This window comes from Canis lupus, chromosome 26 (genome assembly GCF_048164855.1).
Source record: "Canis lupus baileyi chromosome 26, mCanLup2.hap1, whole genome shotgun sequence".
In the NCBI taxonomy this organism is placed as follows: Eukaryota; Metazoa; Chordata; class Mammalia; order Carnivora; family Canidae; genus Canis; species Canis lupus.
Window position 1 is genome coordinate 4,444,983 of NC_132863.1, and position 27,579 is coordinate 4,472,561.

The window sequence follows — 27,579 nt, forward strand, 5'->3', positions numbered from 1 at the left end:
TCCTTTCATCTTCCAGGAAACAAGAGGCTAAGTAAGAAAGGGGAACAAACTCAGCAAACTGACAGCTTGGTAAAGGTCCCCAGGAAGCCAGGAACAGGCTGCAGAAAAAAATCTCGACCCCACTGGCTTCCCTCTTGGCAGCAAGCTAGAAAAATGGCAGCTGCCATGGATGCTCTCAGACCTGGGCCCACTTCTGAGATGATGGTGTCCACAATACTACTATTCCTTGCACCATCTCACTGCTTTTTTGTTTCTTCTAGAACTACTGGGGACATATCACTGTCCACCATGACGGGTATCCTTGAAAGTACACTGAGACCTAAAACCAAAAATTAATTTTGCAAATGAGAAAACCAAATGGACCTTATAGGTGATTTGCTTTTAAAGTTTTCTCTTTCTTCTGGATGAGATGTTTTCATTTCTCACTCATAATGTGGCTAAATAAAAAAATTAATGCTATCATAGCCAGAAATTTTTCATATGAATAACACTGGAGGTAACACCACATATTTGACTTAAGGGTAAAGTTCAATTTCCATAAAACAGAATTAAAAATATTAAAAGTTGGCTCTTCATATTAGAATAACCCAGAAAGGATACATGGATTTTGTCCATTGCTCATAATAACTTTCACAGGCATTGTCAAACATCCATGAACAAATGAGACATCACATAACCCTGCCTTCAACAATTGGTTAAAAGGTCAGCCACAGTTATTATGCCTTAATCATTACATAGGCTTGATGTGTTTAAATTGTGATCAAAAAGATAAGAAAGACTACATAATACATCTTACTCTCAGCCATGTAAGCCAAATAGATTCCTGAAATACCACAAGATATCAAATAGTGAAAATAATTTTTATCTTTACAGAAATTTTGACAAAATTTATTCCTACATTTGACAGTGATTATATTAAATTTCAGTGTTTACTGGAAATAAGTACACATTAGACCTGAGAGAACAGCAAAAGTACTGTTATGGTATCTGTAACATACATTAGGATTGTGTTTTTATTGATTAACATACACCAACTGGTTCAAACACTGTTACTACTGTCACATCTTACCTGCATATATCAGATTGGTTATATTCATAAAGTTTCCTTTCCAGGTCCAGTCTCTTTTTTTCACTATAATATAGAAAGAAAATATTTTATGAATAAATTACACTGATAAATAATAGGCAGTTGGATTTAGAACATGATCTCTTTTGAAATTACACCTTTGTGAGAATGCTCCTCTGGTCTAAGAAGCAGAAAATGCCAGCTGTTTGAAACTCAAAACACAAAAATATTTGGCAATCACCATAGAAATCTAAAAAGCAAAATGATACCAATATGAAGCAAAAAGAACAAGATTTTCAAAGCAAATGGGAGAGAGGCACTAAGAAAAGACTGGAAAGTAGGTTCATTCATTCAGCAAGTATTTCTTGAGTGCCATGATGAACCAGTAACTATTCCAAGCCTGAAAACTAACATGGTGAACAAGCCAGCCAAGGCCTCTGGTGTCAGGCAGCTAACCATTCTAGGGGGAAGGACAGACAATAAATAAGATAAATATGTAAAATAAAATATGGCCAGATTTTTCTGAGATAGCGGCATTTGAGTAATGAGGGTTTTACCAGGTCAAGACAACATACTTCCACAAATCCACTTTCAATTGAAGACTGGTAGCTTGCTCTGCTCCCTAGTAGACAAGCCTGAGAAGAGCCATGTCTTTGAAAAGTAGACCTAGTTCCATTCATACTTAATGAAGACCAAGTCCCCTACTACTTTGAATTTGGAGGAATTTCTTTTTTATAACTTTCTTTTTTTATAACTTTGTGACATCACAAATCATCATGGTGATGATTTGTCACTGACTGCTATTCCCTGGAACTACTCTCCAGTAAAGACTTAGCTTGTGCTGTTCAGGTGAGTGCTGACAGTAAGCTAGAAGACAAAGCTTATCCTACACAGCTCTACCCAAGCCTGGTAAGAGGTAAAGGAAATAGGCAGCAGAGGAGGTGGCAATAGGCAAAACCAAGACGCTGGGGGGTAAAACTGTTGAACAGGACTAGCCAGTCCCAGAAAGAGCTCTTGAGGGGTTTTAACTACAAGGGGTTTGACCTTAGGGGTTTCTGCTCTACCACCTAAGTACTAGTTTCAACTGAAGCCAAATTAACATGAACTAATGGCCAAAAGAGAAATCGCATAATGTCTGCAAGAAAAATGGCATGGAGAAAAAAAAAAAAAGAGAGACTGTGAATCAAAGAGAAGGAATCCAGCAGAAGGTGACCTCAGGTGGTCTGCTGAGGAAAAGAGGCTGAGCCCATGTTCCCCTTTGGGAGCTCTTAATTATCAGTTTCTGTTTTCCTTCAGGTATGTTTTCCCTTTTTAAAAAAATGCCAAAAGTTACTATTAGCTATATTAGAAGTTAAGTCAATTTCTTTGCTTAGCATAATCTAGAATGGAAACTACCATTTAACCAAATTCTTTTAAAGGGAAATGCGGTCCAAAATCCAAATACCAAATCATTGCTTAGGAACACAATCTATTCTTAATTAGGGTGTACCTATGTTTATTTTTTTAATTTTTTAATTTTTAAAATATTTTATTTATTTATTCATGAGGGACACAGAGAGAGAGGCAGAGACATAGGCAGAAGGAGAAGCAGGCTCCATGCAGGGAGCCCGATGTGGGACTCGATCCTGGGTCTCCAGGATCACGCCCTGGGCTGAAGGCAGACGCTCAACTGCCGAGCTACCCAGGCATCCTGTTTATTTTTTTAAAAGATTTTATTTATTTTTAATGAGAGAGAGAGAGAGAGGCGCAGAGACACAGGCAGAGGGAGAAGCAGGCTCCATGTAGGGAGACCAACGTGGGACTCGATCCCGGGTCTCCAAGATCAGGCCCTGGGCTGAAGGTGGCGCTAAACCGCTGAGCCACCTGGGCTGCCCTGTACCTATATTTAAAACGGAAACAAGATTCCAAGAGAGAAAAATCATAGAGATGCCATTTTAGGTAGTAGCACTACACACATCTTTACTTTGTAAAATAAGAGTGAACTTATTTTTCTGTATGGTTGTAAGAAAGTAGTCCGGTTCCATTCTTCTTCATGTGGCTGTCCAATTTTCCCAACACCATTTGCTGAAGATTGTCTTTTGTCTATTGAATATTCTTTCCTGCTTTGTCAAAGATTAGTTGACCATAGAAATGAGGGTCTATTTCTGGGTTCTTTATTCTGTTCCACTGATCTATGTGTCTGTTTTTGTGCCAGTATCACACTGTCTTGATGATTATACAGCTTTGCAATATAGCTTGAAGTCCAGAATTCTGATGCCAATAGCTTTGGTTTTCTTTTTTAACATTCCTCTAGCTATTTGGGGTCTTTTCTGGTTTCATACAAATTTTAGGATTATTTGTCCAGTTCTGAGAAAAAAAATCGACAATATTTTGATAGGGATCACACTGAATCAATGTGTAGATTGCTCTGGGTAACATAGACATTTTAACAATATTTATTCTTCCAATCCATGAGCATGGAATGTTTTTCCTTTCTTTTTTTGTATATTTTTTTTGGAGTTCAATTTGCCAAAATACAGCCTATCACCCAGTGCTCATCCCATAAAGTGCCCCCCTCAGTGCCCGTCACCCAGTCACCCCCACCCCCGCCCACCTCCCTTTCCACTACCTCTTGTTCGTTTCCCAGAGTTAGGCGTCTCTCATGGTCTGTTACCTTCTCTGATATTTCCCACTCATTTTCTCTCCCTTCCCCTTTAATCCCTTTCACTATTATTTATATTCCCCAAATGAATGAGACCATATAATGTTTGTCCTTCTCCGATTGACTTACTTCACTCAGAATAATACCTCCAGTTCCATCCACGTTGAAGCAAATGGTGGGTATTTGTCATTTCTAATGGCTGAGGAATATTCCATTGTATACACAGACCACAGCTTCTTTATCCATTCATCTTTCGATGGACACCAAGGCTCCTTCCACAGTTTGGCTATTGTAGACATTGCTGCTAGAAACATTGGGGTGCAGGTGTCCTGCTGTTTCACTACATCTGTATCTTTGGGGTAAATCCCCAGCAGTGCAATTGCTGGGTTGTAGGGCAGGTCTATTTTTAACTCTTTGAGGAACCTCCACACAGTTTTCCAGAGTGGCTGCACCAGTTCACATTCCCACCAACAGTGCAAGAGGGTTCCCCTTTCTCCACATCCTCTCCAACATTTGTGGTTTCCTGTCTTGTTAATTTTCCCCATTCTCACTGGTGTGAGGTAGTATCTCATTGTGGTTTTGATTTGTATTTCCCTGATGGCAAGGGATGCGGAGCATTTTCTCATGTGCGTGTTGGCATGTCTATGTCTTCCTCTGTGAGATTTCTGTTCATGTCTTTTGCCCATTTCATGATTGGATTGTTTGTTTCTTGGCTGTTGAGTTTAATAAGTTCCTTATAGATCTTAGATACTAGCCCTTTATCTGATAGGTCATTTGCAAATGTATTCTCCCATTCCGTAGGTTGTCTTTTAGTTTTGTGGACTGTTTCTTTTGCTGTGCAGAAGCTTTTTATCTTGATGAAGTCCCAATAATTCATTTTTGCTTTTGTTTCCCTTGCCTTCATAGATGTATCTTGTAAGAAGTTGCTGTGGCCAAGTTCAAAAAGGGTGTTGCCTGTGTTCTCCTCTAGGATTTTGATGAATTCTTGTCTCACATTTAGATCTTTCAACCATTTTGAGTGTATCTTTGTGTCTGGTGAAAGAGAGTGGTCTAGTTTCATTCTTCTGCACGTGGCTGTCCAATTTTCCCAGCACCATTTATTGAAGAGACTGTCCTTTTTTCCAGTGGATAGTCTTTCCTGCTTTGTCGAATATTAGCTGACCATAGAGTTGAGGGCTCATTTCTGGGTTCTCTATTCTGTTCCATTGATCTATGTGTCTGTTTTTGTGCCAGTACCACACTGTCTTGATGATCACAGCTTTGTAGTACAACTTGAAATCCAGCATTGTGATGCCCCCGGCTCTGGTTTTCTTGTTCAATATTCCCCTGGCTATTCAGGGTCTTTTCTGATTCCACACAAATATTATGATTATTTGTTCCAACTCTCTGAAGAAAGTTCATGGTATTTTGATAGGGATTGCATTAAATGTGTAAATTGCCCTGGGTAGCATTGACATTTTCACAATATTAATTCTTCCAACCCATGAGCATGGAATATTTTTCCATCTCTTTGTGTCTTCCTCCATTTCTTTCAGAAGTGTTCTACAGTTTTTAGGGTATAGATGCTTTACCTCTTTGGTTAGATTTATTCCTAGGTATCTTATGCTTTTGGGTGCAATTGTAAATGGGAGTCCTTAATTTCTCTTTCTTCAGCCTCGCTGTTAGTGTAGACAAATGCCACTGATTTCTGAGCATTGATTTTGTATCCTGCCACACTGCCGAATTGCTGTATGAGTTCTAGCAATCTTGGGGTGGAGTCTTTTGGGTTTTCTATGTACAGTATAATGTCATCTGTGAAGAAGGAGAGTTTGACTTCTTCTTTGCCAATTTGAATGCCTTTATTTCTTTTTGTTGCCTGCTGAGGCTAGGACTTCTAGTACTATGTTGAATAGCAGTGGTGAGAGTGGACATCCCTGTCTTGTTCCTGATCTTAGGGGAAAGGCTCCCAGTATTTCCCCATTGAGAATGATATTTGCTGTGGGCTTTTCGTAGATGGCTTTTAAGATGCTAAGGAATGTTCTCTCTATCCCTAATAACCCTGTCATTAGGACCTCCGGTTTGGATTGCATCTCATTTGTTTTTAATTTCAGCCTGATTTACATCTAAATTCTGCAGTCATGAAGTCTCTTGAATCCTTTATGCTTTTATCCAGAGCCACCAGTAGCTTTATAATGGTGCTTCTGAATTGGCATTCTGACATTGAAATGTAATCCAAATTCTGTAACTGTATGGGAGAGAGTACTGTTTCTGATTCTTTCTTTTGTGGTGAGTTCCTCTTTCTAGTCATTTTGCTTAGTGCAGAGTGGCTAAAAACGAGTTGTACTTGATAGAAGCACAAACTCTTCTCTCTGTAGAGTTCCAGCTGTTCTCTCTTTAAATATCAGGTCGAATTCCCAGATTTTCAGGATGATTTGAAAGTTATCTAGGTAAGTTGGTGGGGACTGGTGACTTGGGGACCCTACTCCTCCACCATCTTGCCCTGCCCCTTGCTTTTCCATTTCTTTGTATCTTCCTCAATTTCTTTCATAAGTGTTCTACAGTTCTCAGAGTACAGATTCTTTACCTCTTTGGATTTATTCCTAGGTATCTTATGGTTCTCGGTGCAATTGTATAAATGGGATCAATTCCTTATTTTCTCTTTCTTCTGTCTCATTGTTAATGTATAGAAATGCAACAGGTTTCTGTGCATTGATTTTATATCCTGCCACTTTGCTGAATTCCTGTATGAGGTACTTATACCATACACAAAAATAAACTCAAAATGGATGAAAGACCTAAACATGAGATAGGAATCCATTAAAATCCTAGAGGCGAACATAGGTAGCAACCTCTGTGACCTCAGCTGCAGCAACTTCTTGCTAAACAAGTCTCTAAAGGCAAGGGAAACAAAATAAAAAATGAACTACTGGGACTTCATCACGATAAAAAGCTTTTACACAGCAAAGGAAACAATCAACAAAACCAAAAGACAATCTACAGAATGGGAGATGATACTTGAGAATGTCTTATCAGATAAAGGGCTAGTATCCAAGATATATAAAGAACTTATCAAACTCAACACCCAAAAAATAAACAATCCAGTAACGAAATGGGCAGAAGACAGGAACAGACATTTCTCCACAGGAGACATACAAATGGCCAATAGACACATGAAAAAAAAAAAAAAAAAAAAAAAAAAAAAAAAAAAAAAGCTCAACATCACTAGGTATCAGGGAAATACACATCAAAACCACAATGAGATACCAACTCACACCAGTCAGAATGGCTAAAATGAATAAGTCAGGAAATGACAGATGTTGGCAGGGCTGTAGAAAGGGGAACCCTCTTGCACTGCTGGTGGGAATGCAAACTGGTCCAGCCACGCCACTCTAGAAAACAATATAGAGGTTCCTTAAAAAGTTAAAAATAGAGCTGCCCTATGACTCATCAATAGCACTACTAGGTATTTACCCCAAAGGATACAAACATAGAGATTCAAAGAGGTACCTGCACCCCAATGTTTATAGCAGCCATGTCCATGATAGTTAAAATATGCAAAGAGCCCAAGTGTCCATCAACAGATGAATGGATAAAGAAGATATGAGATATATATATATATATATAGAGAGAGAGAGAGAGAGAGAGATTGCAATGATGTAGATGGAACTGGAAGATATTATGCTAAGCAAAATAAGTCAGTCAGAGAAGCTCAAATACCATATGATTTTAGTCATCTGTGGAATTTAAGAAACAAAACAGAACAATAAAGGGGCACCTGGGTGGCTCAGTGGTTAAGTTTCTGCCTTTTGGCTCAGGTCGTGATCCCAGGGTCCTGGGATCGAGTCCCACATGAAGCTCCCCAAGGGGAGCCTACTTCTTCCTCTGCCTGTGTCTCTGCCTCTCTCTGTGTCTCTCATGAATAAGTAAATAAAATCTTAAAAACAAAAATAGAAACAGAACCATAGGGGAAGGGAGGGAAAAATAAAATAAGATGAAATCAGAGAGGGAGATAAACCATAAGAGATTCTTAACTCTAGGAAACAAACTGAGAGTTGCTAAAGAGGAGGTGGGTGGGGGGCTGGAGTAATTGGATGATGGACATTAAGGAGGGCATGTGATATGATTAGCAGCACTGGGTGTTATAAGCTACTGATGAACCACTGAACTCTACCTTTGAAACTAATAATATATGTTAACTGAATTTAAACTAAACTAAAATTTAAAAAAATAAGAGTGAACTTAGAAGAGAAGTAAATATGGCATAATTGCTTCCATGTTAGAATTGTTTATTAGTCACTTTGGCGGCTTCTAAAATTTCATGATTAGTAGGATACTTAGTTAATGAAGAATGAACAGTGAGCCATCTATCATTAAATTACAAAGACAGAAGGACCCTTAAGTGTATCTGTGACCTTGTGCCCTGACATCCTGCTTCACTTCTGTGTTATTCCTGCCAAGAAAGTGTGATCATTGTCTTATCATGAGGAACCATTAGATGGATCCAGCTTGAGGATTACCCTCTAGAAGGGTAATAGAGTTGGACTCTATGAAATTGTCAGAATACAAGATAGGAAACAACTATGGAATAGCTCCATACTGGGGGAGACTGAAAGGATGTAACAAATGAGTACACAGATGGGATCCTGGTCCAGAAAAGAAAAAAGAGTCTTGGGGATCCCTGGGTGGCTCAGCAGTTTAGTGCCTGCCTTTGACCCAGGGCACAATCCTGGAGTCCCGGGATCGAGTCCCACGTCGGGCTCCCGGCATGGAGCCTGCTTCTCCCTCCTCCTGTGTCTCTGCCTTTCTCTCTTTCTCTCTCTCTCTCTCTCTCTCTCTCTCTGTCTATCATGAATAAATAAATAAATAAATCTTAAAAAAGAGAAAAGAAAAGAAAAAAACAGTCTTAGGACAGCTGGCAAAATAGGCAGGTAGTGAAATGTGATTGGAGTCTGTGGACTGGTATCAGCGTTGATTTCCACACTAGGAGAGTCATAGGGTGCATCCATGTCAGGGAACATCCTTATTTTTGGAAATAGACACTTGAGTTTTTAGGAGTAATGGGGCATCATTATCTGCAGTTTCTCACATAGTTCAGAAAAGACTAATAATTTTAGACAGGCAGATAGACAAAAACAGAAAAAATATAATGAAATGTTAAGAGTGGGAATCTGGGTGAGGGAAATACTAAAAGTCTTTCTGCTATACTTGCAACTTTTTTGCGAGCTTGAATTTAATTCAAAATAATTTTAAAAATTCACCTACAACCTCTAGTGAAAAACGACCACAGTCTTTTTAGGAATCCATCACCACCTGTGCCGCAAGTTCTTTTTTAATCATGAACATAGAACTTCTTCATTGCTCCTCTGTCTTCAGTAGATAAACACATCTGCCAGTCACACTTACCTATTATGGCGCTTCAGATGGTGAAAAACTACAAACACCTCCTGGCCTTCCACTGCGTACAACATGATGCTAATCTCATTAATCTCATCACAGGCCCTTTTCCCAACCTCCTCATCCACGCTTCAGAGCTTCTGAATGCTGTCTTTCATTTCTATTTTAAATTTAAGACTTAAAACAAGATATTTACTCCAATAAAAAGCCAGAGAAAGGTTTATGTGGAAGATGACCTTGCAACCCCTACATACTAAATCTTTATCTCAGAATCTCTGAAACACCCAACCCTGGGATGTATACCCATAATACAGTCCATGGTTTTAGTCACCTGCATCCCTCACCTCGACCATTCAAAGGTTTACACAGCTGCTAGTCCTTAAGAGTGTAGCCACATGATTCCCTTTTCTCCTTTTAAGCACTTGTTATTCTGTTTTTGTCTCAATACCAACTTCAGCTTCACTTAGCTAATATCTCAGAATCAATTTCTGGACTATTATGATATCTCACTCTGAATCAATACTGGCATTGAAAAAACTGGTTAATGGGCCTTTTAAAGGGATGTTTTTATATAATTATAAGAGTCAATTCCACTCACATGTTTCTACCATGCATGTGGCACTACACACACTGTAACAAAGTCACTCCAGCAGGCTCTTTAAGATTCTATGATTGATTTCACCGAGTGCAGAGAAAACACCATACTCAAAGAGGATAAAATTAAGAATGTAAAAGTACATTTATGTGTGACTTCAGCTAAGACAAACTGGGCTAGAAATATACTACTTACCAGGGAAAGGCCCAGTTATTAGACCAGCTATATTAGACCATCAGTGAGCCAGCTCTAAGAAGGCCAGAAAAGGGCAGGCTGTTTTTATCTCCTACCCCCAGGAAATTTCTGGACTGATAAAGCAGCTGGGATGACCCAGGGATGCAGCCTTTAAAATGACTCTGAAGTTTTAGAGTCAGTGAGAGTGATTAAAAAACAAAACTAAACAAAAAGCAGGTACATTCAAACACTCAAATAGGATACAAACAATGATATTCATTACTTGTTTCTTTGTAAAACTACAACATTCAACTCTTTTAGTTTGAAGCTCATTACTAGAGAAAAAACAAATCTGTGGCCTTACCATACATGTAATTCAGTGCTCCTCATTTCTGGTGAACAGCCAAGGTTCAGAGAAGCTGAACAACCTGCTCAAAGTCACACAATTCTTTGTAGAGCAGAACCCAAGTTTCTCTGCATCCAAAGTTATATGCCTCTGTACTTACTATGCATGAGAAGTTAGTTATGGACTTTTAAGATGAAAAATAAGGAGCACCAGGGTGTCTCAGTTGGATAGGCATCTGACTCTTGATTTCCACTCAGGTCATGATCTCACGGTAGTGAGATCAAGCCCCATGTCAGGCTCCGCGCTCAGCGAGGAGCCTACTTGGGCTTCTCTCTCTCTCCCTCTGCCCCTCCACACTTCCTCTCTAAAAAAAATATTTTTTTAAATGAAAGATGAAAACACATAGCAACAGTTTTGTACCAACTTAACAATTTTTAAAAACCTCCAAGTGTAGAACCATGAATAGGCTACAAAATTTTACTTGAATTCCTTATATAATTTCAACAGCCTCACCTTGATTAACAGTTAAAACATTTTAAGTGTTAAACATAAAGTGAGTACTAATCATTACACAGTTATTATACCATAAGGACTATAAACCACCAGGTGTTCCTAGCACAGAAAGTAAAAATGATACCTCACAATGAACTTAGTTCAAAAAGAATGCCATTTAAACCAGTAACATTTTATTTTTTATTCATTTATTTATTTTTTAACCAGCAACATTTTAAAATTAGAACTTGGGCTAAGAGATACAAGTAACTAAAGGCCTAAGAACACTAAGCTACTCTTCTAACAGAGCAAAAGCACTTTAGGTGTGCTGATGTGCAGAGCAGTGTCTTCTCCTTTAATTATAAGGTATGTGCAGACATAATACCATTTTTGAAATCTCATACTCTTCACTTTCCCTGGTTGACTGGTAAATCGTCAAGATTTAGTGACAATGTGTGGCTACAGTGTTGTATACGTGACATTCAAAACTGCTGGGTCCTGGCTGGTTGACGTTGGGATCTCTGCCATTCACTCAACAATTTGTCAAGCTCCTCCTCCACCTCAGGTACTCTATTACCAGCTAAAGATACAGCTAAATATGGTTCTTGTCCTCCTGGAATTCTCTCTCTAAGCAGGGAGCAAGTCACTCAAGCCATTTATCTACAGTGGTATTAAAATAGAGATAACGTAAATTAGGGAATGGGATGATCAATACTTGCCATAGGGAAACCACTGCAGGAAGTGTTTTTTTGTTTGTTTGTTTGTTTGTTTTTGTTTTTTTGTTTTGTCTTGTTTTTTTTAAGTTGGAGGTGAGGAGGTCCCTGGAGTGGGTGAGTGGCAGTATGTCAGAAAGAAAATAGGATATAGAAAAGGATCAAGGGGTAAAATATGGTGAGGGCAATTAAGGAGGCCTGTTGCGGATGTTCTATAAATATTTGACAAGAATTAAATCGAGGCTAAGATGAATATAATTCCTTTTTATAACCACCTATTACTGCCTTTACCTTATATGTAATTATCATTGTCATTTTAGAATTGCCACACACAAAGCTCTCCTCTTCACTGAAATGATTTTGTAACTTTTAACATTCATTAAACGCTGTGTTTATCAAGAGATCCAAATATCTATTTCCTTTCTTGTCAACTAATGAGATTTCCAACTCCAATTAATTTAGCAGCTGAATAACAGTTCCAACAATTTATCTTTTATGTGGTTATTTATAGTAAATTGCTTTATAATTTTCTCTCTGTGCTCTTAGATCTAGTGGCTCTCATCCTTCACGTCTTAATCAAAGTATCACGAACCCTCTGGAAGCTGGACTTCTCCTTCTGTAAATGTCACCTCTTTGCTGGAAATCCGGCCAGCCCTCGTTCCCCCCGCCCCAAAAAATGTCTCCTGCATTCAAACAGGGCAGATGCTTCTGTCTTTCTGTGTCTGTCTCTCTCACACACACTCCCCCGCCTGCGTGCCCAGGCTGTCATCGCTGATGCAGTGCAGCTGTCAGGGAGGGATGACGATCTTAGGAGAGACAAGGGAGGAGGCGTGTAGAAGGGAAGTAGGGAAATCCACGAGGCGTGATGAGAGTGGCAGCAGAGGACTCCCAGTGTCGCTTCTGGGCAAACTGCGTGACGCGGCCGCATCTCCCGGTGGGAGCCCTCCCGTGAGGACGGCGGGCACCGTATTTGGGGAACTTTGTCCTCTAGGCCGCACCGGGAGCCTGGGGAGCGTCCCGGGCGGACCCGGGCTCTGAGAAACACGGCGGGGGTGGGCGGGGGTGGTGGGTGGCGAGGCCGCGGAGTTAGGGCGCCGGCTGACCCCCGGCCGGGCCCACCCCGCGCGCCCCGGCCCCGGAGACGTACCTGTCCCGCAGCCCGCGCTGGAGGCGGCCCAGCCTCTCGTGGTAGTCGGAGCTCGCCAGAGGCGCTGAAGGCGGGGAGGCCGGCCGCATGCCGCCCTCGCCGCGCCCCCTGCCCCAGCACCGCCGAGGAGCAGCCGCGTTCCGGGCGGGGGTGGGGGGCCGGGTTGTCCGGGGCGACGGCCCCACCATGCACCGCGGTAAACCGGGCGCCGGCCGCCGCGGAGGGGCGGGGCGGGGGGCGGGGCAGGCGCCGCGGGGGGCGGGGCGGGGGCGGGGCGTGCTGTGAGGCTGCGCGCGCAGCTTCGGAGGCCCTGGGAAGGTTCTCCGCGTGGTGACGCGGCCCGGGCGGGGGGGGGGCGCGGTTCCCCGGCTTCCCTCTCCCGAGTCTGGCGTCTCCCTTTCCCCTCGCCCTTCAGAATTCTCGCGGGAGAGACCCTGGCCCTCCCCGCGACCGGGAGCCTCCGTGAGGACCTTGGTAGAGGCTGAGGGGTTGTGGGGAGCGCCGCTGGGTAGGAGCAGTTCAGTAGGTTATTTCCGCCTGCGGCATCAAGCTGCACCAGTGTTCCCGGATTCATCCTCTCCTTCCTACCACCTCTCCCTCCCTTCTTCAGGATTTCTGAGCGGGGCGCTGCACTAAACTTTGTTTCCTACCACACTTAAGAGGCAGAACAAAACACCATAAAAGAAGACAACCCAAAATACTCTGCGCTCAGCCCTGACAATAGAACAGCTGCTTGCGAAACAATAATGTATGAGTGTGCAAAGTTTTACTTGCACAAAATGTAGATGGAGAAGTCTCCCCAAAAATATGGACACATTTGGTCGTGGCTTGGAAATGGTACAAAAGGAATTAAATGTCTATTTTTCAGGAGATAACTGCATCCAGCCTACTTGAACCACGTTGATTATATCATGTTCCCTTCCCTACCTCCTATATTAAGACTGAAGACAAGGAAACTGACAAGGACCCTTATCCCAAGGGAGTTGCCCCGCCTCCCAGTGAATATAAGGTTTCAGGAAGATTTTGCTACCACCCCCTTTGTGACACCTCCTGACACATAAGAGGTGGACTCATGGATTTCATGTCACTTCAACTTCAATGTTGACCTCGGTTTATACCTCAGGAAAACAGTGCCAAGTTCATGAATCTAGCAAAATGGTTTTTCATGCCAGGTTATAGGTGCTCTGTGTTATCATTGTATTTCTTACAGAAGAGACTGACAAATTCATTGTGGAATGGAAATTATTGCATGACCAATCAAATGCCTCTGAGTGTGACCGTAGATGTGCAGTTGTAACGTCTCATCATTTGCACTGGCATTTAAGGGCTCAATAATGTATTTCCACTCTATATGGAAATTTGGAAAGGTCATGCTTACTGGAAAGTAAAGGAAAATAGGAATTTTGGTCAACAAATCACACTTTTTTGTAGGTTTTCATGTATCGAAGGCAGATTAAAGATACAAAGTATCAGAGTTTCTTCTATGTCTGGGAATTGTGTTTCTTTTGACCAATAGTTTATTGTGTCATTCAGAGTGAGGGAACTTGTGTGCCTGTCCCCTCGAGAGTTCTCTAAGAAGACCTGCAGGTATCCCCATCCTCTGAAGACTCTCATAGGGAATGAGACAGCTCATGGACTCAGAGACTTGTCCTCCACAGCAGAGGACCCTGAGGAGGTGTCTGTTGAAATGAGGATATGTCCTCCTCCTGGGCTGATGTGGTGAACCAGCAATTCTGCGGAATTGGATGGAAATGGTCAAGTCCACAACATGCTGGGTGTCATGCTTCTGGGGCGCCTACACATATACTCCGCCCCCTGCCACACACACACAGATATTGCAGTTTTTCTTTAGGTTAATCTCTGGGAATTTCAAAGGGTACTTACCAATCCAGAACGTCAAGTTTCTCTTATTGAAATACATTTTCTAAGAAATGGAGGGAAATCATCATGGTAATTTCTAAACTGGATGTAAACAGAAATTAACAACTTAATCTGAAATTGTTTTACAGATGTCTGAATTTGGTGATTCAGAAAAGATTTCACCCAGAACTCTGCAAAGTGACACCATGTTATCTCCTAAAGATATTTTCTGGACTCATTGATGTTATTTCTTCGATATTGTTATGGGAAATATTGCATCTTCTTTATTCATTTTTGCTCTAAAATGTTATCAGGAAGTTGTGTGTGTTTTTTTTTTATTCTTAATAAAACATTCCCCCATATAAAAAAAAAAAAAAAAAGAACAGCTGCTTGCTGGAAAGTCCGTGCTGCCCCAAGGATGTGGTTGTGAAGAGGGAAGAGTGGCTAACTAGTTGCTTGTGAAGCAGACATTTGTTTGCGCAGACGTGACTCAGTGGACAAACGCCCTGTCGAATCCTTCAGCGGAGCCTCTGGAGCCAGACTGCCTGGGCTCGAATCTCCTCTTCCTCCACCTAGCTGTGTGACTGCAGGCAAGTCACTCTCTCCATGCCCAGACTTCCTCTTGTAGAATGGGGAGGCTGTTACTGCAGGACCCACCTATGCCATTGTTATAATGACTAATTAATGTGTGTAATGCTTATAAAAGGGCCCCACACATAGTAAACATCACTTTTTATGACTGTCATCATCTTGGGGCATAAGCTTCCTGAAGAAAAACATATTCCAAACCCACAGAGTAGAAGAAGAACTACACTATAGCGTTTCTTTAGTCTCTTATTCTTCACTTGGTTTCTTTTCTCAGCCACTAATTTCACTTATTCTTATGTGCAAGGTGTGACTAAAGGTAGCAAATTGATCATTAGCGAGATAGATGGACCACTTAAAGGTTGGCAATATACAATTATGATGTTACTCGGCTTGCTCTTCTTATTTGTTAGGTCCAGGGCTAGAGTACTTGGAGGCCTTCATGCTATCTGTTGAAGTATGAAATGATTATAACTCACAATGACAAGTTGTAGATAAACTGTTCTTTCCTCCTACCTTGACCAATGTGCCTTCCTAATAACCTGGAAAGCCACAGGGGGATTTAGTTCTGTGACTTCTTCCCCTACTTACCCTCTACCACTTGAGGCTCAATCAAGCACTGTGAGGAGCTTCCTAACAGACAGGAATGTATGTGTCCCCCAACCCAGTCCACCTTAGCCTCTCATAGCCACACACCAAGCCTAATGGTGAGCCCACCAGTGATAGTCACCCTTTCAGGAATGATCCAGGAAAGAGGTCTCTAAAGGCCTTGGAGCTTGCCAAGCTCCAAGGCCTTGAGCAAAGCATGTCAGAGTGGTACTTACCTGGAATGTGTTCTAAGAAAGGTGTGCGTGGGGACACCTGGGTGGCTCAGCGGTTGAGTGTCTACCTTTAGCCCATGGCGTGATCCTGGAGTCCCAGGACCAAGTCCCACATTGGGCTCCCTGCATGGAGCCTACTTCTCCCTCTACCTATGTCTCTGCCTCTCTCTCTGTGTCTCTCATGAATAAATAAATAAAATCTTAAAAAAAAAAAAAAAGAAGAAGGGTGTGTGTGTGTGTGTGTGAGTTCCAGACAAGTATATACTGGGGCCTCTTCCCTTGTGTGGAGTAGCATGGCCAGAAAAGGGCCAGAACAGACTCTATTAATATACAGAAGCCAAGGCAGGGGTCCTCTTGCCTGGTTCTCAGGGTAGTACTAATACTCTGTGTTTAGTTGTTATATCAAATCATTATACCAAATTGATTCTATGGTCATGTACAAAGGTTTATTTTGCTCATTTTAGTGCAAACTACATTTTACCCACCACACTGGCAAAAATAATGCATATTTTTAGCATATTTTATTTAGATTCAGCCTCACCCAGATGTGTTTTTTAAAGGAAAAAAAAGTTCAATTAATATAACTAATTATTTTCAGCAAATACACAGAGTAAGCAGATGAAGCAGTCACTTAGCATCTCAAATTTTTATTAGGCCATTTTAGGGGAACCTAAACTTAAATATAATTAAACAGTAAATAGATAATTCAAAATAATTATAATCTGCATTTTATAAATGATTTATTAATGACATATGACAAATCTAGATATAGAACCTTCTTTATTAACAATAAAATAGGGCAGCCCTGGTGGCGCAGCGGTTTAGCGCTGCCTGCAGCTCAGGGTATGATCCTGGAGACCCTGGATCGAGTCCCGCGTCAGGCTCTCTGCATGGAGCCTGCTTTTCTCTCTGCCTCTCTCTCTCTCTCTGTGTGTGTCTCTATGAATAAATAAAACCTAAAAAAATAAATAAATAAAATAAAAAAGAAAAAAAACAAAATATAGCAAACTAAGTGAATATTTCTAGAGTATGCTAAAATTATGTATTCTGAATGTTGACACTTCTAATAAATTCAGTGTTCTTTACTTAGAAATTTAATTTGCTGTAGTATGGTCTTTCAATATTATTTTTAAATCCCTTTATATTAGTAGAGCTGATTTCTATAAGCAGCTCTGTTTTCACTTACCTGGACTGCAGGCCTACAAGTCTGCCTGGACCCACAAGGCTTCCTATAAGCTACCGAATGTCATAGGTGAAAGAGAGAATCTGTCACCTCTTTATTTTTTAGAAGAAGAAAAGGATTCAGGGTAGGTAAGGGACTTGGCCAGGGCCACAGCTGTGTGGTATTAGTGAATTTAGTTCTAAATATGGGTTCCCAGGAGCCCCACTAAACATACAGCAAGGAAAGACAGTGTTTTATCCCTGTAATCATGGATCCTAGGATGATCCATATGAAACTCTGCTTTTGTGGGACACCTGGGTGGCTCAGTGGTTGAGCATCTGCCTTTGGCTCCGGGTGTGATCTCGGGGTCTTGGGATAGAGTCCTGCATTGGGCTCCCCGCAGGGATCCTGTTTCTTCCTCTGCCTATGTCTCTGCCTCTTTTTGTGTCTCTCATGAATAAATAAGTAAAATCTTTTTTTTTTTAAAGATTTTATTTATTTATTCATGATAGTCACACAGAGAGAGAGAGGCAGAGACACAGGCAGAGGGAGAAGCAGGCTCCATGCACCGGGAGCCCGACGTGGGATTCGATCCCGGGTCTCCAGGATCGCGCCCTGGGCCAAAGGCAGGCGCCAAACCGCTGCGCCACCCAGGGATCCCTAAATAAGTAAAATCTTAAAAGAAAAGAAAAACTGCTGATTTTGTAAGCTCAAAAACAGATTTATGAGTGGAAAATTGGTTTTGGAAATATGTTGAAATTGGAATTTTACAATTTAAACTTTACATTTTTAAATGCCATTTTACAAATGGATCCTGTATATTTGAGTCAATAACTGCTTGGATATTATGTTTGTTGGCCAGGGCTGCCATAATAAAGTACCCCACACTGGGTGGCTTAAACCACAAAAATTTATTGTGTCACAGTTCAGGAAGCTGTAAGTCTGAGATCAAGGTGTTGGCAGGATTGGCTCCTTCTGAGGGCTATGAAGAACTTATTTCATGCCTCTCTCCTAGCTTCTGGTGGTTTGTTGGCAATCTTTGCCATTCCTTGGCTCATAGATGCATCACCCTGATCTCTACTTCATTTTTACGTTGTGTCCTCCCCGTGTGCATGCATGTCTCCAAATGTCTCCTTTTATAAGGATACTAGTCAGTTGGATTAGAGCCCTCCTTCCTCCAGTATGACCTCATCTTAACTCATTATATCTGCAATGACCCCAGTTCTAAATGAGGTCACATTCTGAGGTTTTAGGAGTTAGGACTTCAATATATGAATTTGTGAGGGGGGGGGGTACAACTAAACCTACAACAAACCAAACATGGAAAATTATTTCATTTTGCCATCACTCTACCAAAATATTAGACATTGCATCCTATGCTATTAGAAAATACAGTTTGTAAGAAGAGAGGACTCAAAAGTAGAACGTAGGAGTGAAAAAAAAGATAGAAGAGGCTGTCACATGTATATGTTTATGTAACCCCTCCTTGTCACAGCATTTGCTGGTGTAAGCATTTGTTGCATCATTTAAACCCCAGGACTGTCCTTTTGAAGGCACCACAAGTTTAAGCAACTGGCCTAAGATTATGTTGTCAGTATGTTCTTGGCCAGCTAGCAGTAGTGCTAGAATTCAAACACAGACCTTTTCTAATTCTAAATTCCATCCTTTCTTAACCGCCATTCTACATGGCCTTGAAACTCACTATTTGCTATTATTCATCAATACCTACTGATACTTTTTATTTTTCTGTATGAGATGTGTAAAATTATAATGTATGCAGGAGGGTTTTTATGTAGACATGTTTCATTGTTTGGGGGAATAGTGTTCACTGATAAATGCAATTTTCTACATGCTGTGATATAGCACTATGTGTTCACCATTCGGTTCATTTTCCTCTTTGGCACTACATGTCTGATGCTTTCTAGCAGTTAGATGGGTCTATATGGCCCAGTCTGGCCAATGAATGTGAGTGGAAGTGATGCAGCCACTCCTAAGGATGACCCCCAAATATTCTATACTCTCTTCCCCATTTTCTGTTTGTTGGCCCACTACAGTCAGATTCCAGTGGAGAACACTGTGGCTCTGGAAGAACACGGAATGACTGCAAAGAGCAGAGGATGTGACTTGGACAAGAAATAAGCCTTTATTGTGTTAAGCCATTGCTATTTTGAGGTTGTTTGTTTTAGCAGCTGGCATTACTTAGCCTGATTCATACACAGCATTCTGTTGAACAATTATACAAGTGCATCCAAATGCCCTTCCACAACATTATCAAAGAGGATTTACAGGAGCATCCAGATGGTCAAGAAGACTACAAACCTGGAATTCTGAGATTGTCAATATCTGAGGAAGAAGCATCTAGAGTAGCTCTGTTAAATGAGACTTTCACCAATAATGCAAAGGTTCTATTCTGTGCTGTCCAATATGGTAGCCAATAGCTACATGTGACTATTGATATGCAGCTAGTGCAAATGAGGAATTGGATTTTAGATTTCATTTCATTTTAATTAAAATTTAACTTTTACAGTACATGTGTATCTACTGGCTACTATGTCAGACAATGAAGATCTAGAGAGAAAGTGACAAGATGCATAAGCACAAGGGGAGGTCATAAGTTATGAGGAGGTAGAAAGGTGGGAACTAGAATGTGAGGTGCCATCCTTGGTGGGAGGTGATGGTGTTCAAGAGAGGCAGTGTGATCATTAATTTTATGTGTCAAGTTTGCTAGGCCATGGTGTCTAGTTGTTTGGTCAAATACCAGTCTAGGTGTTGCTGTGAAGGTATTTTTAAGATGTGATTAACATTTAAATCAATAAATTTTGAGTAAAGCAAATTGTCCTCCACAATTGAATGGGCCTCTTTCAATCAATTGAAGTCCTTAAGAAAAAAGACTGGAGGTCCTGGAAAAAAAGAATCCTGCCTCCAAGTTGCTTTTGGATTCAAGACTGCAGCATCAGTTCCTACTGAAATGTCCAAACTGCAGGCCTGCATATAGATGCTGGATTTGCTAGCCCCTATGATTAAATATGTCAATTCCTTAAAATACATCAATCTCTCTCTCTCCAGATTATCTATCTATCTATCTATCTATCTATCTATCTATCTATCATCTTTTTTATAGGTTCTGTTTCTCCAGAGAACCTGGACTAATAATACAGGAGAGCATGCTTACTGAGAGCATTTTGTTCAAAGGCATTTATAACAGCTAATTTGAAACAATAAGAATTGAGTGCAAATTCCAATAAATAAAGTGAAAACATGGATTTCCTCATTTTATTTCATATCATGTAAGTCAACATCTACTATGTGGGTTTCTAAAATACACAAGCTCTGTGAAAGCTAAATTTAACAGCCAGAAATAGAATAACAGGGCATTTAAATGACTCCAGCTAGAGACGACTCCTCCTTCTTCATCGTCGTCGTCGTCGTCGTCCTCCTCCTCCTCCTCCTCTTCCTCCACTTCCTTTTTAGGTAGGTTCCATGCTGGGCATGCAGCCCAAATATGGGGCTTGAACTCAGGACCCTGAAATCAAGACCTGAGTTGATATCAGAAGTTGGTTGCTTAACCAACTGAGACACCCAGGTGCCCCCTAACTATAGACTTCTTAAATGAGACCGGTGCATTTTGTCTCACAGCTCTTGCGTACCTATGATTTCCATGAAGTCCTTGAATTTGTGCTTCCGTGAGACCTTCAGGATTATCCCTTTGTTGACAGAGAGGAATCCTTAGAGGCAATAGATCTGCAGCACTAAATCCTTGTATGTACTCTTTTCTTTCATTAGGACTGGATGGTGACTTGGTTCTGTCTGGCAGGGACTGCTCTGCAACTGTGGGAGGTGAGCAGCAGCCCTGAATCTGTGTGGATGCTGGTGTCATGCATGAACAATATTTGCATGCTAAGATTCTTCTCAAAAGTCATTTGGTGGATTTCATAATTGTTTGCCACTTGGATGCACTTCTCATCAGGGTTCAACAAGTACTCCTAACTAGAAGGATTGGAAACAAAGGGATGCTCTGGGCCTGCTCTTACAACTCACAGACAGGTTGAAACCAAAGGGTTTTACATAATAAATAGTATTTAATTTGATGGTTGTGTGTTTATGTCTATAGGGTGACAGGGCACTGGATGAATAATGTTCCGCTTCTCATTGTTTACAATTATCTATATCATGTGTCTTTGTAGACATGTTGACTTCATTCATTCCTGGGGCACTCGAATGGTGGCTGCCACACAGAGTACCCTCCCTGTTCCAGCAAACACTTGCCGTGGTGTCCTAGAGAAGTGGTTGAATACAGAAGTAAAAAATTTTGGCTCAGGTCCCCCTCTGCATGGTATACTACCACCTCTTCTTACAAGCTATGCAAACTTGGGCAGATTACTTAAACTTGCTATGCCCCAAATTCTTCCGGCATGTTGAGAGGATTAAATGTGGGATGCTTGGGTGGCTCAGTGGTTGAGAATCTGCCTTTGGCCCGGGAATCCAGGGATGAAATCCCACATCAGGTTCCCTGAAAGGAGCCTACTTCTCCCTCAGCCTATATCTCTGCCTCTGTGTGTGGTTCTCGTGAATAAATAAATAAAATCTTTAAAAAAGAGAGAGAGGGAGAGAATCAAATGTGGTGACCTGTGCGATGCACTTAGAATCCTGTCTGGTAGAATTAGCCCTCAATAAACAGAAGTTAGCATCACTTCAGAAGGCAAGAAGAATATCCCTTGGGGAGATGGAGAGAGCCATCAGAGGTAAGTGCCCACATTTTGCTTCTTCTATTTGTCTGTCTTTCAAAGGCATTTCCCAGCTTTCTCTCCATCCTCCTTCATCAAACCTCACATGCCCCCTCGGAGAAGTCAACTCACTTGAATTTATCACCAAGGACTTAGTAGGTGGCATTCAGTAGGGAACCTCAATCCATGATTCAGTTTCACTACTTTTGTGTCAGCCCTGGCAGTTGTAGGGATCTTTGCCCACCAACTTTCAAGAGGAGAAATGAAGGGCATTGGAAGGGCATGTAACACCATATTGTCAAAAATAACATACTTTGACATCTGAAGACCTGAGTTCAAATTCTGACCCTGCCTCATACTAGCTGTGTGAGCCCATTTCTTAATATCTTGAATGCCTCATTTGCCTCATTTCAAAAATGAGGGTAGCGATATATTGTTTTAACAGAGTTATTGTAAGGTGTGAATAAGGTATCATTTGAGAAGCTCTTAGCACAGGCCTGGTCTCTAGAAAACATTCAATAAGCAAATGGTTCCAATGTCTCTCTGAGGACAAGGTTATTTTTACATGTAACCAAAGAATATGGCAACTGGTTCATTTTGTTAATGGTTGTGTGTGTGCACACACCCATGCACCAACAAATATCATCAAATGTTAGGGTACATCAAGGGCACACAATCCAACTTGAGGCCACACAGCTCATAAGAAGAGGATATTACAACCATCACGATATAGCACAGGACTCAAACTCTTAACTACTATATTTGGCTCCTCACAATGGCAAATGTTTTCTGGATCAGGGAAATTGAGGCCTGGGTCAATTGATGCATGACAGGGTGGGTCACTGCAGCTTGAGCAAAAGCTGGAACGGGCCAATGGGGGAGTGACCAAGGTGTTGCTTCTCCCCAGTGGTAGACTTCCTCAAGCTAGACTCTAACTGGACTCTTGGCAGCCTTTTAAATAATGCATCGGAAGTATTTTTAAACCAATTTTTCATTACCACAACTCAATTGTAAGTCTGCTGCAGAGAGGAAGACTGGCATATATTTCTTTAGTGTTCTTCAACCCAACTCGGGGACTAGAACTCAGCCCAAAATATTACCCCAAAATACCAACTGATGGGCAGATTAGCAACAAGAAGCCATTTTTAAAAATTGAAGTGTAGTTCACATATTATAAAATTCATCCTTTTAAAGTGTACAATTGGTGGTTTTTAGTATGTTCACAAAATTATGCAACCATTACCACTCTGTAATTCCAGAACATATTATCACCCCCAAAGGAAATCCTTCATGCATTAGCAGTTACTCTTCATTTCCCTGGACCTCCAGTCCCTAACAACTGCCAATCTACTGTCTGTCTCTACAGATCTGCCTACTCTGAAAATTTCATATAAACAGAATTATACAGGGCTTATGGATGGCTCAGTGGTTGAGAATCTGCTTTTGGCCTTGGTCATGATTCCATGGTCCTGGGATCGAGTTCCCTGTCAGGCTCCCTACGGGAAGCCTGCTTTTCTTCCCTCTCCCTATGTCTCTGCCTCTCTGTGTGCATCTTTCATGAATAAATAAAATATTTTAAAAAAATAAATTGAGGGATCCCTGGGTGGCGCAGCGGTTTGGCGCCTGCCTTTGGCCCGGGGCGCGATCCTGGAGACCCGGGATCGAATCCCACGTCGGGCTCCTGGCATGGAGCCTGCTTCTCCCTCTGCCTGTGTCTCTGCCTCTCTCTCTCTCTCTCTGTGACTATCATAAATAAATACAAATATTAAAAAAAAATAAATTGAATTATGCAATATGTATCCTTGTGTCTGAGGAAGCTGCTATTTCTTAAATGCAACAGGATGGTCAATATGGAAGTTAGCTTCCACAATGACCCTTGCATTAGTTTGCTGGGGCTGCTGTAACAAAGTTCCACAAATAGATGGCTTCAACAACAGGAATTTATCATCTCACAGTCTGGAGGCGGAAAGCCCAAGACCAAGGTTCCGTCAGGGTTGGTTTCTTCTGAGGCCTCTCTCCTTGGCTTGCAGATGGCCACCTTCTCCCCATGTCTTCATGTGGTCTTCCCTCTGTACCTGCATATGTATTAATCTCTTTTTATAAGAACACCAGCTACATTGGATTAGTCCCACCCCACAGACCTCTTTTTAATTTAATTACCTTTTTAAAGGGATGCCTGGGTGGCTCAGGGATAGAGCGTCTGCCTTTGGCCCAGGGCATGGTCCTGAAGTCCCGGGATTGAGTCCCACATCAGGCTCCCTGCATGGAGCCTGCTTCTCCCTCTGCCTATGTCTCTGCCTCTGTGTGTGTGTGTCTCATGAATAAATAAATTTTTTTAAAAATTATCTCTTTAAAGAGTTTATCTCCAAATAAAGTCACATTTTGAGATACTGGGGCTTATGACTTCAACATATGAATGGGGGGGGGTCACAACTCAACTCATAGCAGCCCCTCAGTGTTCCTTTCCACCAAGAATTCATGCCCTTGTATATAGTACACTCCTACATTGAATTGAGGCTAACTTCTACGATGGTGATGATATTCAAGGATGGCTCTCTTTTTCAGGTAAACAGTATTGTGAGGACACCTGAGCGATCCTTGGAAAGGAGCCACTGGGCGAGTAACTGAAGCTTCCTGTTAACAGGCAGTACTTAGGGGCCATGCAAATGGGTGAGAGTGGGTTCTCTAGCCCAGTCTAACCTCCTGATGACTGCAGCTCTAGACAACATCTGCTAGAGAGAACTGGCCAGCCAAGCTGCTCTTGAATCCTGGTCCACAGAAACCATGAGATAATAAATGATCCTTGTTATTTTAAGCCATTAAGTTTTGGGATTATTTGTAATGCAGCATCAAGTAACTTGATACAGCTGAGGTGGACAGCAATGGTTGAAGAAGCCAATGACTATTACATACCTACTGTCTTCTAGCCGAGGATCATCTTTGGGAATCTTCTTCAAGCCTCACAAGAGCTCTGCAAAGTGTATGTTATCATCACTATTTCATCGAGGGTCTGGGGTTAAGGAGATTGCTGAAGTCTTAAATCTATGTGATTTCTACTGTATCACTGGATCCCTACTGTAGAATGCCCTCATTCAGGACTGGTATTGTGTACACAGTTAATTACTTGCTATTGCTTAGCAGCAATGAAAGTGAGCTAAAAGGTGTCTCGTACTTACCTTAGAATTCTACTTTGGAAAGTCACTCTTTTGCACTCAACAATTTCTTATTTTTTTCCTCTCCTATATATCTTTCTTTTTCCGTGTGTGTGCATTTTAGTTGCATTTTAGTGTTTTCAAAGAAAAATGACTTATTATTCACCATGCATCTGTGACTTGGCTGGGCTCAGCTGGGTGATCTGGGTTGCATATTAGGCTGCATTCAACCAGGAGCTCAGCTGAGGCTCAACTGTTCAAGACGGCTTCACTCTTATATCTGGGCTTTGGTATAGTTATGGGCGGAACCTCTCTTTCCACATGGTCCTGCATCATTCAATGATTTACCTACATTCTGCTGCAATTGGCTTCCAAAAGAGTTCTCATATTTCATTATTTTTTAAAGCAATATGTCATGCAAAATTCAACTGAAAAGATATACAGTGAAAATATCCCTGTCACCAGACCTTTCTGTTTCTTTTCCCAGAGGCAACCAATTGCCATGTTTTAAATTAGACATCCTGGGGATCCCTGGGTGGCTCAGCGGTTTAGTGCCTGCCTTTGGCCCAGGACATGATCCTGGAGTCTTGGGATTAAGTCCCACATCAGGCTCCCTGCATGGAACCTGCTTCTCCCTCTGTCTGTCTCTCTGCCTCTCTCTCTCTCTCTCTCATGAATAAATAAATAAAATCTTAAAAAAAAAAAACACTTTTCTAAAAAAATAAAAAATAAAAAATAAATTAGACATCCTGAGTTATTCTACACACATGTCTATATGTATATCTATATATATTTTTATCTATATAGCTATTATATCTTTTAAAATATAAATGGTGTTATTCTTTACACTCTTCAGCATCTTGCATTTTTGCTTAACGTATCTTGGAGATCTTTCCATATTAGGATATGGAGAGCTGTAGATCCATCCTATTCTTTTTTTTTTCATCCTATTCTTTTTAAATAGTTATACAATGTTTTATTTTACAGATATTACATGAAATAATTTAATCAGTCCTCATCCAGTGGACTTGTTTTATTTCATATACTATGATAATGACATTGGTGACACAATGCAGTTACTATTTACTTTTTTTAAATTGGCTTTATAGTATCATAGAGATAGGCATCTTTCTGGTACACCACAGTGCCATTCCACTGTAGCACTATGAGTGAGTGGGTCATTCATCAGATGTGTATATGTGCCATGGTTTTGAAACTTACATCATTTAGTCATATTTACAGATGTGCTCTACCACTTTAAGGCCCCTTTCTCCAATTTCCATTAGACATTTTTTAATACCCCATACCACTTCTACTCCATTTTCTTAGAAAACTTATCCTTTCTTGGCCTTAGTGATCTACACCTGAGCCCCACCTTCAATCTATTCGCTGTTTCTGTTGCTGCTTGAAACTACCTAAGAGTCAGATCTATTACTTTGTAATAATAGCCTTAAGAGACAAGCATGGCAGAGTCAGTCCAGCATTGTTAGTTAGTACCCAAGTACATGCTGCTCAATGTTGTATCATCACTGTTTCAAGTGTACACTGCCCTATTGAGTAAGTCTAAAGGACATAATCTGGAGCCAGAAGACTGGAGTTCTAACTCTAGCTCTGCTACTAACTAGCTTGATCATTTGTTAAATGACCTTCCTTAGGTTGAGTCCTGGAAGCAGATCTCAAGGCAAGGGATTAATTAATTAATTAATTAATACACAATTGGTTTGTTTAGGGGGTGATCCCAGGAAGCAGTTGAGAAAGAGAGGGTGTGAGACAGGGAAGGAAAGGAAACGACATGAAGTGCCTTAATGAGCGGTTACTGCTATGGGCAACTATGACCCAATGCAACTGGGACACCTCAGCGACTACGTAGAACAGAATCATCTGATTGAGGGATGAGGAAGTAGGATTTTTATTGCCTACCTACTCCCATTACTCACTGATGGAAGGCTGCTCCTAGTGTTTCCCGTCTTCTACACATTTTCCAAGGCAGCCCAGGACCAAAACACACCTGCAGGCAAAGTGATACAGGGTGCCTTTGGCTGTAAAGAGACTATGAAGGTCACTTCCAGGACACCAAGGGAAAAAATGGGCCTGGACAGAATCTGCTTTGTTTAGAAACAGCATATACATTAGCTAAGAACCTAGCCTTTGGTTCCTTGATGGAGTATCTCATGGTAGCGCAGCAAGTAAGGACTTTTTGAGTCTGGGCCTAAGTGGTGATGGCACTTGGGGGCGCAAAAGAAATTTCCATACAGGGCTGTGCTCCTGGGTGCCTCAGTTGGTTAAGTGACCGACTCTTGGTTTACATTCCGGTCATGATCTCACAGTCTTGAGATCGAGCCCTAAGCCCGAGTGGGGTTCCATGCAGTCTGTTCCAGATTCTCTCTCTCCCTCTTCCCGCCCCCCTGCTTGCACACTCCCTCAGATAGATAAATAAATAAATAAATAAATAAATAAATAAATAAATAATCTTAAATAAAAACAAAGAAGAAAGAAATTTTCATACAGGGCTTAGAATATTAGGCATGTACTGAGTGTTTGCTCTGGGTGGGCCTTTAACATACCATCAAGATCCTGGCAAGAGAAGCATTATTATCCTGAGGCTTGGAGATGATGATTTTCTTGTTCAATCCCACAGCAGGGACACCTGGGTGGCTCAATGGTTGAACTGCCTTTGGCTCAGGGCATGCCTTTGGCTCAGCTGCCTTTGGCTCAGGGCATGACCCTG

The 27,579-nt window shown here is 41.3% G+C and overlaps 1 protein-coding gene and 2 long non-coding RNA genes across 10 annotated transcripts in view; 1 reads left to right on the forward strand and 2 right to left on the reverse strand.

The window, feature by feature from the left end:
- KIZ (kizuna centrosomal protein) overlaps positions 1-12,778 on the reverse strand; it is a 131,234-nt gene extending 118,456 nt beyond the window's left edge. For 5 of the 8 annotated variants that reach the window (XR_012018139.1, XM_072799824.1, XM_072799823.1 and 2 more), the window contains exons 1-2: positions 12,548-12,768; positions 1,070-1,132 (exon numbers count right to left, since the gene is read on the reverse strand). Coding sequence is in view for 5 of the 8 variants with exons in the window: in XM_072799824.1 (XP_072655925.1) it covers positions 1,070-1,132; positions 12,548-12,735 (251 nt within the window). In the remaining 3 variants the exon portion in view is untranslated. Of the gene's footprint in view, positions 1-1,069; positions 1,133-1,641; positions 1,777-12,547 lie in introns of those variants that run through there. The other 3 variants (XM_072799827.1, XM_072799829.1, XM_072799828.1) reach the window with 3 other exon arrangements.
- LOC140617981 (uncharacterized) lies at positions 1,763-25,323 on the forward strand. The gene is made up of 3 exons (XR_012018141.1): positions 1,763-2,362; positions 20,759-20,812; positions 24,265-25,323. It is a non-coding gene; the product is annotated as an uncharacterized lncRNA (long non-coding RNA).
- LOC140617980 (uncharacterized) lies at positions 23,502-27,152 on the reverse strand. The gene is made up of 2 exons (XR_012018140.1): positions 26,789-27,152; positions 23,502-23,774 (listed from the first exon to the last, which is right to left on the reverse strand). It is a non-coding gene; the product is annotated as an uncharacterized lncRNA (long non-coding RNA).
- Positions 27,153-27,579: the final 427 nt, after the last annotated feature.